Source organism: Diabrotica virgifera, chromosome 6 (assembly GCF_917563875.1).
Source record: "Diabrotica virgifera virgifera chromosome 6, PGI_DIABVI_V3a".
NCBI lineage: Eukaryota > Metazoa > Arthropoda > Insecta > Coleoptera > Chrysomelidae > Diabrotica > Diabrotica virgifera.
The window spans coordinates 165,912,235-165,931,451 of NC_065448.1; the positions used below are offsets into that span (position 1 = coordinate 165,912,235).

Consider the following 19,217-nt stretch of genomic DNA (forward strand, 5'->3'; position numbering starts at 1 on the left):
TTCATCGCATCGCGATGGTTTGCTTTAAAAGAGGCAGAATGTTTGTATTCCCTTCAGAGTTGTGACTGCATAATCTTCACTGATGATGCATAAGGATGCTGAAATAGTTACTATATGGAGATGGTAGTCCAACTCTGAATCGAATATAAACAAAACCTGCCTGAACCCTTTTTATCTTTTTCATTTTTACTCAATTTGTGAGTATTTAGAAACTGTCTTTCGGTCCTTTTCCTAGACGAAGAGAAGGTAAATGCGTGGCCTAAGTGTCCTCTATTTGCTTTCTCCTATTTCGTCGTCTCTATGTGATTATATATTGTAAAATCCGGAGATATGGGATGCAGCCAGAAAGCAGTTTATTAACGAAAAGTCTTGGATTTAAAATATTGTTTATTATATTTTTATTTCAATTATTCTAATTGTTTAAAAAGTAGTAAACTTTGTATCTAGGGCTTTTCGTTTTCCACGTAATACGAGAGATGTCGCTGTATTGCGTCTCAAAAGGCGGGTTCATCGCATCGCGATGGTTTGCTTTAAAAGAGGCAGAATGTTTGTATTCCCTTCAGAGTTGTGACTGCATAATCTTCACTGATGATGCACAAGGATGCTGAAATAGTTACTATATGGAGATGGTAGTCCAACTCTGAATCGAATATAAACAAAACCTGCCTTGAACCCTGTTTATCTTTTTCATTTTTACTCAATTTGTGAGTATTTAGAAACTGTCTTTCGGTCCTTTTCCTAGACGAAGAGAAGGTAAATGCGTGGCCTAAGTGTCCTCTATTTGCTTTCTCCTATTTCGTCGTCTCTATGTGATTATATATTGTAAAATCCGGAGATATGGGATGCAGCCAGAAAGCAGTTTATTAACGAAAAGTCTTGGATTTAAAATATTGTTTATTATATTTTTATTTCAATTATTCTAATTGTTTAAAAAGTAGTAAACTTTGTATCTAGGGCTTTTCGTTTTCCTCGTAATACGAGAGATGTCGCTGTATTGCGTCTCAAAAGGCGGGTTCATCGCATCGCGATGGTTTGCTTTAAAAGAGGCAGAATGTTTGTATTCCCTTCAGAGTTGTGACTGCATAATCTTCACTGATGATGCATAAGGATGCTGAAATAGTTACTATATGGAGATGGTAGTCCAACTCTGAATCGAATATAAACAAAACCTGCCTTGAACCCTTTTTATCTTTTTCATTTTTACTCAATTTGTGAGTATTGAGAAACTGTCTTTCGGTCCTTTTCCTAGACGAAGAGAAGGTAAATGCGTGGCCTAAGTGTCCTCTATTTGCTTTCTCCTATTTCGTCGTCTCTATGTGATTATATATTGTAAAATCCGGAGATATGGGATGCAGCCAGAAAGCAGTTTATTAACGAAAAGTCTTGGATTTAAAATATTGTTTATTATATTTTTATTTCAATTATTCTAATTGTTTAAAAAGTAGTAAACTTTGTATCTAGGGCTTTTCGTTTTCCTCGTAATACGAGAGATGTCGCTGTATTGCGTCTCAAAAGGCGGGTTCATCGCATCGCGATGGTTTGCTTTAAAAGAGGCAGAATGTTTGTATTCCCTTCAGAGTTGTGACTGCATAATCTTCACTGATGATGCATAAGGATGCTGAAATAGTTACTATATGGAGATGGTAGTCCAACTCTGAATCGAATATAAACAAAACCTGCCTTGAACCCTTTTTATCTTTTTCATTTTTACTCAATTTGTGAGTATTTAGAAACTGTCTTTCGGTCCTTTTCCTAGACGAAGAGAAGGTAAATGCGTGGCCTAAGTGTCCTCTATTTGCTTTCTCCTATTTCGTCGTCTCTATGTGATTATATATTGTAAAATCCGGAGATATGGGATGCAGCCAGAAAGCAGTTTATTAACGAAAAGTCTTGGATTTAAAATATTGTTTATTATATTGTTATTTCAATTATTCTAATTGTTTAAAAAGTAGTAAACTTTGTATCTAGGGCTTTTCGTTTTCCTCGTAATACGAGAGATGTCGCTGTATTGCGTCTCAAAAGGCGGGTTCATCGCATCGCGATGGTTTGCTTTAAAAGAGGCAGAATGTTTGTATTCCCTTCAGAGTTGTGACTGCATAATCTTCACTGATGATGCATAAGGATGCTGAAATAGTTACTATATGGAGATGGTAGTCCAACTCTGAATCGAATATAAACAAAACCTGCCTTGAACCCTTTTTATCTTTTTCATTTTTACTCAATTTGTGAGTATTTAGAAACTGTCTTTCGGTCCTTTTCCTAGACGAAGAGAAGGTAAATGCGTGGCCTAAGTGTCCTCTATTTGCTTTCTCCTATTTCGTCGTCTCTATGTGATTATATATTGTAAAATCCGGAGATATGGGATGCAGCCAGAAAGCAGTTTATTAACGAAAAGTCTTGGATTTAAAATATTGTTTATTATATTTTTATTTCAATTATTCTAATTGTTTAAAAAGTAGTAAACTTTGTATCTAGGGCTTTTCGTTTTCCTCGTAATACGAGAGATGTCGCTGTATTGCGTCTCAAAAGGCGGGTTCATCGCATCGCGATGGTTTGCTTTAAAAGAGGCAGAATGTTTGTATTCCCTTCAGAGTTGTGACTGCATAATCTTCACTGATGATGCATAAGGATGCTGAAATAGTTACTATATGGAGATGGTAGTCCAACTCTGAATCGAATATAAACAAAACCTGCCTGAACCCTTTTTATCTTTTTCATTTTTACTCAATTTGTGAGTATTTAGAAACTGTCTTTCGGTCCTTTTCCTAGACGAAGAGAAGGTAAATGCGTGGCCTAAGTGTCCTCTATTTGCTTTCTCCTATTTCGTCGTCTCTATGTGATTATATATTGTAAAATCCGGAGATATGGGATGCAGCCAGAAAGCAGTTTATTAACGAAAAGTCTTGGATTTAAAATATTGTTTATTATATTTTTATTTCAATTATTCTAATTGTTTAAAAAGTAGTAAACTTTGTATCTAGGGCTTTTCGTTTTCCTCGTAATTCTTCTTTTAATTTCTTCACTGACATTGTTATCTCTATTTAGCAGCGAGCCTAAGTATATGAAGGTGTCGACACCTTCCAGTTCTAGGTCGTCAATTATTATTCTTGTAGGTGTCGGGTTGCTTGACCTAGTACAACACATATATTTGGTCTTTTGAACATTTATATTTAGCCCCGACGAAGTTTTAATTGTGGAACGTGATTTTAATTGTGGAACGTGTCATCCTGACAAGTTTATGATTGTGAAAACTAGCAGGTTGTTTTTACGTTTATTTAATAGCAAACTTTATATAATATATATGAAAAAATGTCTGTTCGGCAGATATGTTTGGCATTTTAATAAGTCCGACACGTAGAACATGTCAAATGACACGCATTTAATTGGTGGTAAATAGCAGTGTGATTTTTGCATGAGGGTTTAATGAAAGGCTAACTAATCAATTGGAAGTTCTGTCCGAAAATACATGGGACGTTTTCGTAGTCTGACGTTCGAAACCTGTAACCTGTTCCACAATTAAAACTTCTCCTGTTCCCGTACATCAAAGTCTGTCCGACTAGACACCGTTAAGCTATTAACACATTTTCAGCTTGCTATTAATAAACTATTTTTGGTACGCAGGATCCAGGCCTATTATTGCTGCCAGAAAACAGAAAAAAATGTTTATTTGACAAATAAATATTGTTTTTCGCTTAAACTCAATATTAAAGCTGCCACCCACCTGCCTCTTAGCAGTTTGAACATTTAATTTAAGCGAAAAGCAATGTTTATTTTTCAAATAAACATTTTATCTGTTTTGTGGCAGTCGTAAACTGTATTTGAATTAAATAAATTAGATACATTATTCTTTTTGTGCCAATTAATTTAATTAAAAAAAACTTTTTTGGACACCCCATATAAATAAGAATGTTAATATTGAATGGGTTGCATATGTGAGTCCATATTAAATGTAGTAATGAAACACCGACTTACTCATAATCATTTAATAATACTTTGACGACTGGTTTCGATCTCTATACTATTGAGATCATCTTCAGGTCGGCGTTACAAGTAGTTAAATGATGCCGTTACAAGAGATGCGTTGCCAGTTCGTTGATAGGATGTTTATACGTCCAACTTATGCTAATAGGATAGCTAGGTGAGGTACAGGGCAAGCAGACATGTTTCGTAGGTCAAACATAGTAAATCTTTTGAAATTTTAATGGATCCTGAAGGAAGATGTGTACTGAGAAACAGAGAATGTTGTGTTAGAAATAAGAAAGATTCTTAGTTGTGTTAAGAAAGATAGAAATCTTTCTTATTTCTAACACAACATTCTCTGTTTCTCAGTACACATCTTCCTTCAGGATCCATTCAAATTTCAAAAGATTTACTAGGTTTTGACCTACGAAACATGTCTGCTTGCCCTGTACCTCACCTAGCTATCCTATTAGCATAAGTTGGACGTATAAACATGTTATCAACGAACTGGCAACGCATCCCTTGTAACGGCATCATTTAACTACTTGTAACGCCGACCTGAAGATGATCTGAATAGTGTAGAGATCGAAACTGGTCGTCAAAGTATTATTAAATGATTGTGAGTAAGTCTGTGTTTCATTACTACATTTAAGAATGTTAATGTTTATAATAAACATTAATATTATTACTGTATAGACTATAGAGAATTGAATAACTTTCCAAATGAGCTACCACACGACCCCTACTCTCATTTAAAAAAATCATCGATTATGTCATCACGTCCAGATGGATGACGTCACTAGTAGGATATATATGCGAAAAAATCATGTACAGTTGAGTCCAGGGTTCTTTACCCGTGCGTCATTAATACCTGGCGAGATAAAACACATACTTTTTGTTTAGCATCATTGTCTTCCACCCATGAAACTAAAGACAAACCAGATACCGCCTGTTATAAAGTAAATACACATGTTATTTTTATAAACGCTTTAGACTCGGTACATCGAAAAGAGATAGATACAAAAAAGACGCTTGGTGACGTTTTCAGATTTTAAGTACAATTTGTGACGTTTCTGGTTTGTTCACTTGTCACTGCCAGTTTGTTGACTTGTCACTGTCAGTTTGTTGGATTTTTTGCTGTTTTCTTGTCCTGTTTTTGCAGTTAGAATGTTACTTCTATTAAATAAACAGTTTTTTTCACAACCAATTTTATACTGGAGTTTGAAATTTTATGGTAAGTGTATTTTATTTTGCCATTAAGGAATGGTTTTGTTTAAGTTTCCGTAAAAGTGAAATAAATAACAAAAAGAAAATATTCTATTTCCAAATATTTTATTTTATTTTCAAATATTTAATATTACTAATGATATTAAAATAATTTATTACGCTTCTTCAAATGTAGCTGTAATTCTGCACCAAAATTTAAAGTTCTATTTATTCGATAACATAAAATTTTATAGTATAATCCGTGGTCGGAGCAGTACCCACTTTCTGCCACTTGCTGTTGCGTGGAATACATTTCCGACTTATTTCGTATGGTTTAAATGATGACGCACGGGTAAAGAATCATGGACTCAACTGTATACGTACAGGGTGTTTGGTAAAGAATGGGCCATAGCTTAACCTTAGATTCCTGAGGTTAAAATAGGTCGACGTAGGGGAACGTGAATGGTTGACCCTTCCCAAATTCTACGCCACTGGCGGAATTTTTATTTTAATGCAATTATTTGATTCTCCAATACTTTCTATGTAAATAACATGCTCTTCATTCGTAACGATAAAGCCATTAATTTTCGAGATATTTGAAGCTAAAAATGAAGGAGCATAATACATTAATCAAAATAAGTGTGCCTTTTCATTTTTAACTTCAAATATCTCGAAAACTAATAACTTTATCGTTACGAATGAAGAGTATATTATTTACATAGAAAGTATTGGAGAATCTAAAAATTATGCTAAAATACCAGTTTCATCAGTGTCATAGAATTTGGGAAGGGTCAACCATTCACTTTCCCCTGTCGTACGCCTCTTGTATTAACCACAAACGATTATTTAACATAATTTAGTAGGGTGTACAGTACCTACACTTTCTGCCAAGTACCACAACGATATGTCAAATAGTTTTATAGTACCGGGCACACATAGTTCTTAAAGTTTTAAATAAAGAATAAATTATTAAAAAAAGAATACTTTAAAATAATTTGACATATCGTGTGGTACTTGGCAGAAAGTGTAGGCACTGTACACCCTACTAAATTATGTTAAATAATCGTGTCTGGCTACTACCAGAGGCGTACGACAGGGTAAAGTGAATGGTTAACCCTTCCCAAATTCTACGCCACTGATGAAACTGCTATTTTAGCATAATTTTTAGATTCTCCAATACTTTCTATGCAAATAATATACTCTTGATTCGTAACGATAAAGTCATTAGTTTTCGAGATAATTGAAGTTAAAAATGAAAAGGCACACTTATTTTGATTAATATATTATGCTCCTTCGTTTTAAGGTTCAAATATCTCGAAAACTAATGGCCTAATCGTTACGAATGAAGAGCATGTTTTTTACATAGAAAGTAATGGAGAATCAAAAACTTGCACTAAAATAGCAATTCCGCCAGTAGCGTAGAATTTGGGAAGGGTCAACCAATCACGTTCCCCCGTCGTACGCCTCTGGTAGTATCCAGAAACGTGTGTTTAACATAATTTAGTAGATTGTACAATGCCAGCACCACTTACCAAATTTCGTGTTGTTGTCCCATGCCTGTCAGGAAATATTCAAAAATAAATAAAATAAAATTTTAACTTCGACACCCTGTATTTCGGTTATTATCAACTTTTGTACTAAGATAAGTTAGCTTAAATCGACCTATTTTAACCTCAGGAATCTAAGGTTAAGCTATGGCCCATTCTTTACCAAACACCCTATAAACGTGTGTCTGTTCGTGTTTGGTTCGGAATGTTAGCTAAGTTTACAGAGCAAATTTTAAGAGATTGATTAGATATATATTTAAAACTGAATCAACAACGTGTAACAAAGTATTTACTAGTTTATACCTCTTGTTGGTGTAGTCGACCTGGATCTAGACTGGTTGGCAACTGGCAGTAAATCTGATTCCAAATTCTAAAAGAAAAAATCGTTAGTTCATTTTGTACAATGATTGTTTTTTTCCGAAAATATTGAGAAAACACGAAGTTACCTCGCAATGAAAAACAAAATCTAATCAACGGTTTAAACTTATGGTACACTTTAGAGAGTGGTAGTGTATGTATGTAGGTCTTCCTCTAACTATTTTCTGAACTAGATTTCTAAAGAGAGCATTTAGCTCTTAGAGAGCGCATTCCCAAGTGATGATTAGGAAACATTCACAAAATATTTAGAGCCTCGGACAGTCAAGCCTCGGACACTCATAGGCGTCCATACACATGGGCAGGGGGGCCGTGCCCCTCTAGCTTTTCGGGTGATTTAAACTATTGGTATCCATAGTGTACAAAATGTAATGTTCAAAATCTTCACGTCTGCCCCCCACCCTGAAAACTTTTATAATAATAATCCACTAGGAAGAATTTCCTGTAGCTGGCTGTATACCATTAATTACAAGTAAAATTTAATAAAAAATTTTGGTCTTGGTAAAAGGTATATTATTTTAAAAAGCCCTATAGGGCTACAAACATCGAACAGAACGTTTTCGCTCTAAAAAGAGCATCATCAGTGTTGCCTAAAATAAGTAATAACATAATAATAATAATAACATAGTAATAAACATAATAAAGTAATAGCATAATATGGTTATACTTATTTTAGGCAACACTGATGATGCTCTTTTTAGAGCGAAAACGTTCTGTTCGATGTTTGTAGCCCTATAGGGCTTTTTAAAATAATATACCTTTTACCAAGACCAAAATTTTTTATTAAATTTTACTTTTATAATAATATAACAAACAACCCAGCAAAATAGTTCGTGAGACTCAAATTCTTAGTGTGAGAAAGGACAACCAATTCTAAACGGGCGACACAACTACGGAACGCCAAAACTATCGCACGTTCAAATTTTTAGCGTGTGAAACCGGGGTTACACTAATTATTATCTCCAAACTATAACGTGACATTGGTAGAGTTTAAAAAAAGAGCATACTCTAAATGGATCCTTTCTCGCGCCCTATCAATAATTAAAATCAGTACTAACAATGAACCCCCCATCTAGCATCTACAGACCATGTCTTTAAATATTGCCTAGGGAACATGGTACTCTTTAGAAGGGTTTCAAAAACACCTTTTGGAATACCAGGAGCACCCATATGGGAACGATTAGGTTCCTGAAAGGGTTTCAATATGTGTTTATTGTGGGTAGTGAGTAGGTACTAAGATAAACATGTTCTCATATTTCGGTTACATTCTTTTTTAATTGAAAGTGATTTTTCATCTTTCAAAGATATAGCCTACCTCGGCGGTATCCACAGGCTTTGATTGAGAAACCGCTTCTAACACTCCGCCCACAGCACCCTCCTCCAGAATATCTTCGGTAATAATTCCACTCTGGTCAGCTTCTGCTAAATCACCGTCAGCCGTCTGTAAAATAAACTTGTTTATGTAATCCCTATCATCATGTCTATTCTTTAACTACAAATCGAATAGAAATGAGTCGAATCGAATAGATGTCAGCAAGTCGGATTGGAATTTGTAGGAATTGGTATTCAATAAACTCATCTCGACCTCTACTATCGGAACGTTAGTATCGTATTGGGTAGAAATTGATTTCGACTATACAATCTCTGTCGAGATCACATTTCGACATTGAAATCGGTCTTGACGTTTGCGCATTGGTATCATTATTGTTGGTTTGACGTGTATTTGTTAAATAATTAGCGATTTTAGTCTGTGTTGTTATTTATTTAGATAATTGTATGTTTAATTTTATTTACCAATAATAATTATAGAATCAAGGATAACAGAAATCAATAAACATTCTAAGAATTGCTACTCTAATTAATTTACTGGTCGAATGTGTAGATTTGAGCGTATCTAATGCGCTTCAAACGAAAAACCAAAATTTTTCTTAGGGAAAAAGTTACTTTTACCATGCAATAATATTTTATGTTCAGAGATAAAGTTTACTATGTAATTTAAATGCTCAGCACATGTTTTTTCTTTGGTGTTCCGCTTTTTTGTATTCTTGTGTTGAATTTGTCAAACTTAACCAAAACAAACCAAAATTTCTTCTTTTTTTGCCGGCACCACACTTCGCTATGTGCTACTTGTTATGCGGCTTCGCTGTATGCGCCCAAATATTTGTCCTTTAACCCTCTTTTACCTAAAAGAAGAAATACTCAACCCATGATAATTTCCTTTTAGCATTTTATTGTTTTAGGGCCCAATTAAGCAAAAATCATATTTAAAATTATTTGCTACCCCCCCTCCCACATATGCTGCCCAAACATACATTTTATAAAAGTATATTGCAAATAAACCAGAAATAATTAGTGCCTAAAACTTGTTAATAATTAAACTTAAATACCATAACAATAAGTCACTTTAATTGGTTTTTATAAAAATTTTTTATTAGAATAGTAACCGTAGGTAAACTGAATTTACCGCTTGGGTTGATGGCTTGAAAAATGCGCACACTCACGGAACAAGAAACTAAATTACCATAACTTAATACTTTGAAACAGTTTAAATCAAACAAAAATAGCCAACTGTATATAGAAACAACAGCTGATTGTTACAACCAAAGTTTGAACTATTGAAAAAGCCTCCAATATTTAAAAAATCAATTATATAGTCGATTGATGGATTCGACCGTTACTTGATGGAAGTTCATTTTATCTAACAATAAAACACTGAAAACTTTTGTTTTCTATACTTCCACAAAATTTATTATAACTACGTGACTACAGCTGTTTCGCCAGAGTGTTTTATTGTTAGAGAATTATAAAGTCATGTATCTTGTGAGATACATTGGCCTAAAGAGGGTTAAAGCTTGTAAAAACCAACAACTGAATGGATAGCCGTATTTGCTATTCGTGCTTACGCACACTTCGTCCTATGCGGCCGAATAAGGCGCCCAAAAAATAACATATTTGATGAATTCTTCGCGCCGCACTAGCCTTTCCAGTATCTTAACGTCACAGAACACATATTTAATTTTTCAGTACGGGGTTGCTATACCCTATCCCACGAATATACGACTGTGTTGGATTATTTCGACAACGAATATTTTATTGTGCAAAATATGAAGAACGAAAATAAATTGCAAATTGCATTGCCGTTTATTGGAATAATTATTAGAGCCATTTACTTTCGTACTTCTTATGTTACACACTGAAATATTCACACTAAAATATATATTTAAAAAACACACCATACAGCTAATCACTCTGGTCTGCCATATATCTCATTTTTCTTTTCTTATTAACATTCTGTCACCTCTTTCTTTTTAGATTCTTTAGACTTTACTTAACAATAGGATACTGCACACCTAAATCCATTATGACACATTCATTCAAATTTCTTTCAGACTATAATATTTAAGTTTTAATGCATACACTATCCTTTTTCATCTCTTTCTTATCTTTCTTTTCATTTCCATTCATATCAGGCAACCTCCATTATCCATTTATTCCAATTTAATTTTTCACATTTTACATTTGTTATATTTCAGTTGCTATCACATACGTTCACAAACTTCTGCACTTAAATATATTTCATTTAGTTCAGTCTGTTCATTCCACTACCACCTATATAAATCAAACTCATAGTTCTCTATTTCATATACTCATTCAATTTAGATTCTTCTTTACATACTGACACCAACCCATAATTTGACCTATATTGGTAGCTCTCATTCTATTTTTCATCCACTAATCACTTCGTTGGTAGCCTATCAAGGTACATTTCCTCTAATTCCTTCAGTCCATCCAAAACTACATAAAGTTCAATTAGACTTTATTGTCACATAGTTTATTTTATTATATTATTACATACTTTCATTCATTCCACAATATTATATATAGTATTTTTACTACAAAAACGTTATTACGTAGGTCAAAATTTTTGACGTAAGGGAACTGTCAAAACATTAGAATGTGACTTTTCATTATTGCCATGTTTATAATAAACATGGGAATAATGGAAAGTCACATTCTAATGGTTTGACAGTTCTCTTACGTCAAAAATTTTGACCTACGTAATAACGTTTTTGTAGTAAAAATACTATATATATATATATATATATATATATATATATATATATATATATATATATATATATATATATATATATATATATATATATATATATATGCAATCATATCCTTGACACCTATATTTACCTCACTAACTGTATTCTTTAGTTATTTAATTTTGCCCACAATTATTCTCCCACTTTTAACAGACATAATTAATCAGTACAATACTATGCTAATAAATTTAACACATTAAAATAGTCGCTTTTTGCATATATACTGTTTTCTCGCAATATTCTACCCCTTACCTTCAACCTGTTGCCTGCTTGCCTTGTTAGGGAACCAACAGTACATCCCATAAAAATACTCTTAAATTCTGATTTTTGGTTTGTTTAGCTTCGTATTTTTCCACGCAAGTCCAATAATTGTTTATTATGTAGTATATTTCATTGTATTTAACTAAATTTAACTTTAATCTCGTCATTTCACACTCGATGACGTCACAACTTAAACCATGAAATATATCTACATTAAATTTAATAAATCTATAAGTTATTCTGGAACAGAGAGTTGCTAATTTAGACTTAACAATATATTTTAATATTCAAATAATTTAAATTGCATTTTCAGACATTTATTAACAACCTTTGCATTTCCTAAAAAATCCAAAATCAAATTAAGCTTTAACCAAAAATTGGCTTTACCTTGTCATGTCATGTCACTCTTGTCAAATTATTATATGTCCACTTCCGAATTTCTCAGTTGGTCTGTGCCCATTGAATTGGTAAGTACCTAGCATCTTCGAGCAGGGAAGCATGGTGCCCTTTTAGCATGTGTTCCATTATATCTATCAACATCGACTTGTAGTCATCAAATTTTACTAAATTATATTATGTAAACCATATATTATGGGGTTACCACTATATACAGTGTGCGAGTTTCAAACTACTCGACAGAATGTAAGTATTCCCACATGATTTTTCATTCTAACAGTCACAATTTTAACCTTTTTGCTTTAATCTAACGTGGAAATACTTCATTCTAGGCACTGAAGATGTTCTGTATTAGAACTAAAACGTTTTGCAATCCATGACATTTTAGATAGTTTTTAAATAAACGATTTTATACCAGAATACATCTCGAAGTTTTTACTTCTGTATGAGTTTTTTTTACTGAAATATTCGTTGTCGCGATAATCCACAACAGTCGTATGTTGGTGGAATGAACCATACCCAGAGACATGTAAAGAGGATAGACTTGGCTAGGGATATACCACTCAATCATACGCATCGAGGTGTAACGCCGACATAGGATTGAGTGGTCTAGCCATCTTTGTCAGTCACATGCGCGGGGTCGCTTGGTTAAAAGAGATATATAGACCACCGATCGATTGTTTACATGCTGTTTCCGCGTTACGCTTTTTTGGTGAGTATGCCGAGTCTAGGCTTAATATGTCAATGTTGCTACCACCTCCTGAGCGCATCAAATAGAAGTTGGCGTTTTCGATTTACACTGGTTACGATATGAGTTACAGAATGCCAATCCAAACACGAAAACGACGCGGTAGATACCCAACATTCCGATTTCGGGTAATTACGATTCGACTTGGTCATTTCTATTCGAGTTGTTAAAAGTTACAAAACAGGACTGATTATCTTTCAAATAGTAAATTTGGACATCTCGAGAACTTCCAGGAATCGAATAGTAGTCGATTCTTAGTATTCGCGAACCATCACTACAGTCAACAATCTACTAAGAACTAAGACAAAATATTGCTTAACTTCATCGAGAGATGTAACTGAATTAAGGTAATTCCGAATCCTAACTATTTACTTACTTGTGCCGAAATCATGACATTTTCTGGTTCTGGTTGATGGTTGTTAGTTGAACTGCAAATTTCATCAGTCAAACGTACCAATCCCAATTGTTCAATCAAGAAACACTCAATGTTTCCTAAAATTTGTTGTTTCACATCACCTAACCTAAAATATACTTAGTAAATATTTTCGTTTGACACATCAAACTACTACAGTGCGCGTTTTAAGTCTCCTAAGCCTCACTCAGTTATAGAACCGTAAAATATCAATAAACAATTTATTAGTTAATTAAACTAAGGAATTCTTCGCAAGTTTTTATATTTCAGTGACGTAATCATTAAAAATGCGCGTACGGTTGCTATCTTGTAGGATAATTTTAAATATTATCATAGGGCAAGTAATACTTTCAAGATGGCACCCGTCTACCATTTTTAATGATTATATCACTGAATTCCATTGAAGACTGTGCACAAGTACCTTGGTTTAGTAACACAAATTTTTAATTAAGTCAAAGTTTTTAACCTAATAGAAATATTAAAAATATTGAAAAATATTAAATATATTCCTAAAAGATATTTAATTGAAAACTTATTGGGCCATTTTTCTGGTAACACCTCCATGGCTTCTAAAAATTGCAAGCCAGATGGATGCTGAAGCGAAGAAGACAAGAGATAATTAAAAAACTGCCTTCACATTGCAGCTGAATAAAAATGGTATACATTTTTATTTTATTTTATATTGGTTTTAGTCCTTTGAGTAACTAGGTCCATTTTCCATTGGAATTTACCAGCTGAACATACGGGGTCGTGAATTGTAAGTTTTTGAATTCCCTCTTGTCTTCTTCGCTTCAGCATCCATCTGGCTTGCAATTTTTAGAAGCCATGGAGGTGTTACCAGGAAAATGGTTCAATAAGTTTTCAATTAAATATCTTTTAAGCACATTTTTAATATTTTTCACTATTTTTAATATTTCTATTAGATTTAAAACTTTGATTTTCAGTTGCCAGATGTCGCTAGACACCTACTCCATAAACGTCAGTTGCAATGCGGGGATAAACTCTCGGAGTTTCGTCACTTGGGGCAGAGAGCAGCAAACCTACGCCTCTCTGATGATGACTCCAATTAGAGTCGAAAATCGTCGATTTAGCGTGCTGGTTTGCGCTCTCTGTTCTAAGTGAAAAATAAGACAGTTTTGCCTTCGCATTGCAACTGAATAAAAATGGTATACATTTTTATTTCATGTTAATTAAGTTTTATTATGATTTTAAGCTTTTACTAATTTTTAGCAATTAAATTAAACATTTTCAGGTTTTTGTGCTGCAAGTATTACGTAGGTGTCGTTGAAAAGAATATAAAACAGCTTTCAAATTCGATATTACTTGTCATATATGATCTAATTTAAAACTATCCTACAAAATGGCACAATTAAGCTAAGTTTTGTGGTTTATAAAATAAGCAAGGGGTGGTGAAAGATATTTTAAACATGCACTGTATTAGTTTTCATCCGCTTGTGACAACTATGAATAAATATATACATAATTATGTTGTATTACCTTTTACCGTAATAGCTCTCCAATTCTCTGTTTAAGAAGCTTTCTAAATGATGATGGAAAAGTGTTTCTTTTGATACATCCTTTATACATTCTAGTCCAAGCAATAATTGTTTTAGAGTCCTAGCAAATTGATTCTGAATTATGGTTTCTTCGTGATGATCTAGTAAAACTTGAATTTTTTGCAGGATAGAGGTGTAGACAGAGTATTCCTAAAAACGTATTCGTACGCTTACAATATTTTCAATTTTTTTTAATTCAAAATTTAATTAAATTTATATTTTAAGTAATACTTACGTTATTACTAGATGCATTGGAAGATGTATTTAAATCTAACGATGGTGCAGACTGCACAGAATATTTTCTAGATGGGTCAACCTAAAATTTTTAAAATTGTAAAACAATTTTGACATTAAACATGGCCCATTAAAATGATATAGCTATATAGATACAAGTTGAATCAATCGTGCAGGATATGATGCTGGTAGAAAAGAAATTCAGGCATCAAATATCTGACAAGACTATATTACAACCATTAGGTATACTAAAATGATGGCATCTCTTGTAAGTAAAATATTTCTGAAACAAACTGAGCCTCCGTTCGGATTTCTCGGTGAGAACTATTTCAGGGAAACACCTTTAGAAACATCAGAACAGGGTCTTGGAATCTTGGAAGTTTTATAAGTAAGAGTACCCATGGAGTTGGTCGACGCGCTTAAAAGATAGAACAAAGTGCTTGTATTCAAGAGAGGAGGTGAAAAGGACGAAGAGCGGAAGAACTAGATGAAGGATAAATTATGGGGAAGGGGAAAGTAACACTACGAATGGAGTTAGTTGCTGATAGAGAAATGAGTAATTTTTAACGCTCATATGGTATTCACTGATCTTGGGAAATCACATAATAGTTTACAGATATATTCTGTAGTGGACGCTCAAGAAACGAGTTCTTGGTGAGTATGTAAAGTTCTTTGTGAGAGACACGTATGAGGGAGTAACAATTAGTGTTACTACATTAGTGTACTAGGCTGTTCAATAAGTTTTGCGGTTCGATACGAGAGGGCGTTGCTACTAGCCTAATTTTTTTGTTGTGTTAGTACACTCTTCATATGAACGTATATGAGGTATCATTTTAATCTGTCAATTCATTATTTGTTTAGAAGCCATTCAGTATCAATGTGTCGCAATATTTTTTACAATGGAAATAATCAAGTATCGCGCAGTGACTGAATGTTGAAAGTGTATAAGGACTCTTCGCCTTCAATGATTACAGTAAAAAGATGGGTTGCTTAAATTAAACGTAATCTTACAAGCCTTGAATACGATCCACGTCAAGGACTTCCAAAAACAGCAACAACGCCAGAAATCGTAGAAAAATACAGGATATTGTATTGGAAATTCGTTCGAGTGATTTAGTAGAAGCCCTAGGCATCTCATTGGGCAGTGTAAACAATATTTTGACTGAAGTATTGGATTTCAAAAAGTTGTGTTCACAATTGGTGCCGCATTCTCTAACAACGGAACACAAACATATTCGAATGCGACTTACTCAGCAACATTTAGAGCGTTTTCGAAAAGATAAAGTAGATTTTGTGCGTCGATTTATCACAATGGATGAGACTTGGTCTATCACTATGATCCTAAATCAAAACAAGAGGCTAAAGAATGGTAGAACCTGGGTTTTCGGCTCCGAAACGTGTTCCTGTCCAGAAATCGACCAAGAAAGTTTTTTGTATGAGTTTTTGGGATGTGAGAGGATTTTTTTTGTGAATTACTTGCAAACTGATAAAACAATAAACTCTGGATATTATTGTAACCTTTTAGACCAGCTTAAGGCAAAAAAATCGCGAAAAAAGACCAGGTTCTCAAAAGAAAAATATCCTTTTTCATCAGGACAATGCACCCTGTCATATAAGCATTTTACTGTTGTTCTGAAGCTATTTCCTTGTGGCATTTTTATAATTACGTATTTTTTATGGGAAATAAGCCACAATTTTACTAAAAAATGAATTTATTAACGTTTCGAAGCCCAAATCGGGTTTCGTTGTCAAAATACAAAATAATATTAAAATAAAACAAACATGTTGTTGCTAAGTAAAAAAATTCTTCTAATAATTTATTTAATCTGACTCATTTATATTGGCAATTCAGACGTATATTATACATTTTAAAGTAGAAGACTTTAAAATGATATCGCCAATATTTATGAGTTGCGTTCCTGGGACGACTTTACTAAAAGATAGTTCATTCGATTACATGAAATCAATCCCAACTCAAGAATATCCGTCGCAAAAAAATCATAGCATGTGATCTGTCTTTAAAAAGACAACCAAATGCAACGATGACAGTAAAATTCTCGCGTTAGAGATTCCATAGTAAATCACGAGGGAAAACCAGGAAAAAACCTCGTGATACTATCCCGACATCGTAAGTATTTGGTCTTACATTTAATCTACCTTCAAAAAACTAATACCAAATTCTGACTTTAATATGTTTAAATTATAAATAATATTAATATTACTAGATATACAATAAGTAATACTAAAATATAAAATTTGTACTAACTCGATATGTTATTGACTTACTAATCGTGGTATTTTCTTTCTATTATATATATTATTATTATATATATAAATATATATTCTATTATATATATAAATATATAGAAAGAAAATACCACGATTAGTAAGTCAATAACATATCGAGTTAGTACAAATTTTATATTTTAGTATTACTTATTGTATATCTAGTAATATTAATATTATTTATAATTTAAACATATTAAAGTCAGAATTTGGTATTAGTTTTTTTTTGAAGGTAGATTAAATGTAAGACCAAATACTTACGATGTCGGGATAGTATCACGAGGTTTTTTCCTGGTTTTCCCCCGTGATTTACTACGGAATCTCTAACGCGAGAATTTTACTGTCATTGTTGCATTTGGTTGTCTTTTTAAAGACAGATCACATGCTATGATTTTTTTGCGACGGATATTCTTGAGTTGGGATTGATTTCATGTAATCGAATGAACTATCTTTTAGTAAAGTCGTCCCAGGAACGCAACTCATAAATATTGGCGATATCATTTTAAAGTCTTCTACTTTAAAATGTATAATATACGTCTGAATTGCCAATATAAATGAGTCAGATTAAATAAATTATTAGAAGAATTTTTTTACTTAGCAACAACATGTTTGTTTTATTTTAATATTATTTTGTATTTTGACAACGAAGCCCGATTTGGGCTTCGAAACGTTAATAAATTCATTTTTTAGTAAAATTGTGGCTTATTTCCCATAAAAAATACGTAATTATAAACATTTTACCAATGGCTAAAATCCATGGCTTAAAGTTCGAATTGTTGGAGTATCCACCGTTTTAATCAGATTTGGCTCTTAGCGACTTCCATTTGTTTCAACATCTAAAAAAAATCCATACGTGGAGAGCATTTTTCATCAAATGATGAGTACATAACAGCTGTGGAAGCGTATTTTGCAGCCCTTTCTCACTACAATTGCAGATTCTCACTACAAGGATGGAATTTATAAATTGGATTCTCGTTGGAACAAGTGTATTAATGTTCAGGGAGACTAAACTTAATAATAAAGCGTATTTTAAATAAAAAAATTGAGTTTTTCTTATCGAACCGCAAAACTTGTTGAACAACCTAGTATTAGGACAACATTTGTGCCACATAATTTGAATATTTTATTGTTTATCGTCTTTACTAAACCAATAGGAGCGCTTAAACAAATGTTCCCTTAATTTTATTTGAGCATGAAATGACTGAAAAAATTAGAAACTAGTATACTTACCCATTTAGATTTCAAAAAGTGAAGAATCACTTACTTGTTTATTTATATTCTGCGACGACGATACACTCGATTGCGTGACGTTTCTTTCAATAGATTGCAGTATATTAAATCTTCCGTTGTCAGACTGAATCATCTGCAGATCTCTAAATAGCTGAATCAGAAATTGCGGCCTATTTTCATTGGCAGATATTAGAGAGGCGACTTCTTTATATACGCTTTCTCGCATAGCGTCAAATCTAAAAGAAAAATTTAGTTAACATAAATCTGCATTTTATGTAATATTTATACAACAGATCCAAAGTTATAGAAGATTCTGTATAGTCTACAGCTGGATGGGGGCCGAAGGACCATTACCGTTTTAAATATCTAATGAGATCCAAAAACTGCATCTCTATAAAATACCCTGTGAATGCTACAACTTCTACGTGGAAGAAACTTCAAGACCACTAGGTTTCAGGGTAAATGAGCGTGAAACATACATCAGGTGCTGCACTATCACTTAGAGCAGAACTACCAAAACCAACAGATGTGACCGGTATATTATCTTTCTTATTTATACTATTTATACCTATTATAATATATTATACAGTGATGAGCGCGATAATAACCGGCAAAATACCGCAAAAGTACATCAAAACATATTAAGTTGTACGATAAAAAGGAATGAAACTAGTAGAGGTGGGATATTAAGCGATAAAAACCTATACATTTACATTTTATTGATTGTTTCCCACCTTTAGACGCATTGGACGAGTTTGGCAAATGCCACTGTGACAGTGACAGTTTTAGTTGACATACTCCTCTGATAGTAGTATTGAATATAATATTGTATATAAGATTGTATATAATATTGTATATTATATTTATATAATATTTATATATTATAATATTGTA

General features: G+C 33.0%; 1 protein-coding gene across 2 annotated transcripts in view; it reads right to left on the reverse strand.

Moving 5' to 3' along the window:
- LOC114334882 (pericentriolar material 1 protein) overlaps positions 1-19,217 on the reverse strand; it is a 102,334-nt gene that overhangs the window by 2,852 nt on the left and 80,265 nt on the right. Inside the window, exons 13-19 of one of the 2 annotated variants that reach the window (XM_050654309.1) lie at positions 18,358-18,559; positions 14,809-14,889; positions 14,515-14,723; positions 12,982-13,126; positions 8,404-8,529; positions 7,017-7,083; positions 2,812-3,130 (exon numbers count right to left, since the gene is read on the reverse strand). In XM_050654309.1, coding sequence (XP_050510266.1) covers positions 3,102-3,130; positions 7,017-7,083; positions 8,404-8,529; positions 12,982-13,126; positions 14,515-14,723; positions 14,809-14,889; positions 18,358-18,559 — 859 coding nt within the window. In that variant the 3' untranslated portion in view covers positions 2,812-3,101. Of the gene's footprint in view, positions 1-2,811; positions 3,131-7,016; positions 7,084-8,403; positions 8,530-12,981; positions 13,127-14,514; positions 14,724-14,808; positions 14,890-18,357; positions 18,560-19,217 lie in introns of those variants that run through there. The other variant, XM_050654308.1, reaches the window with a different exon arrangement.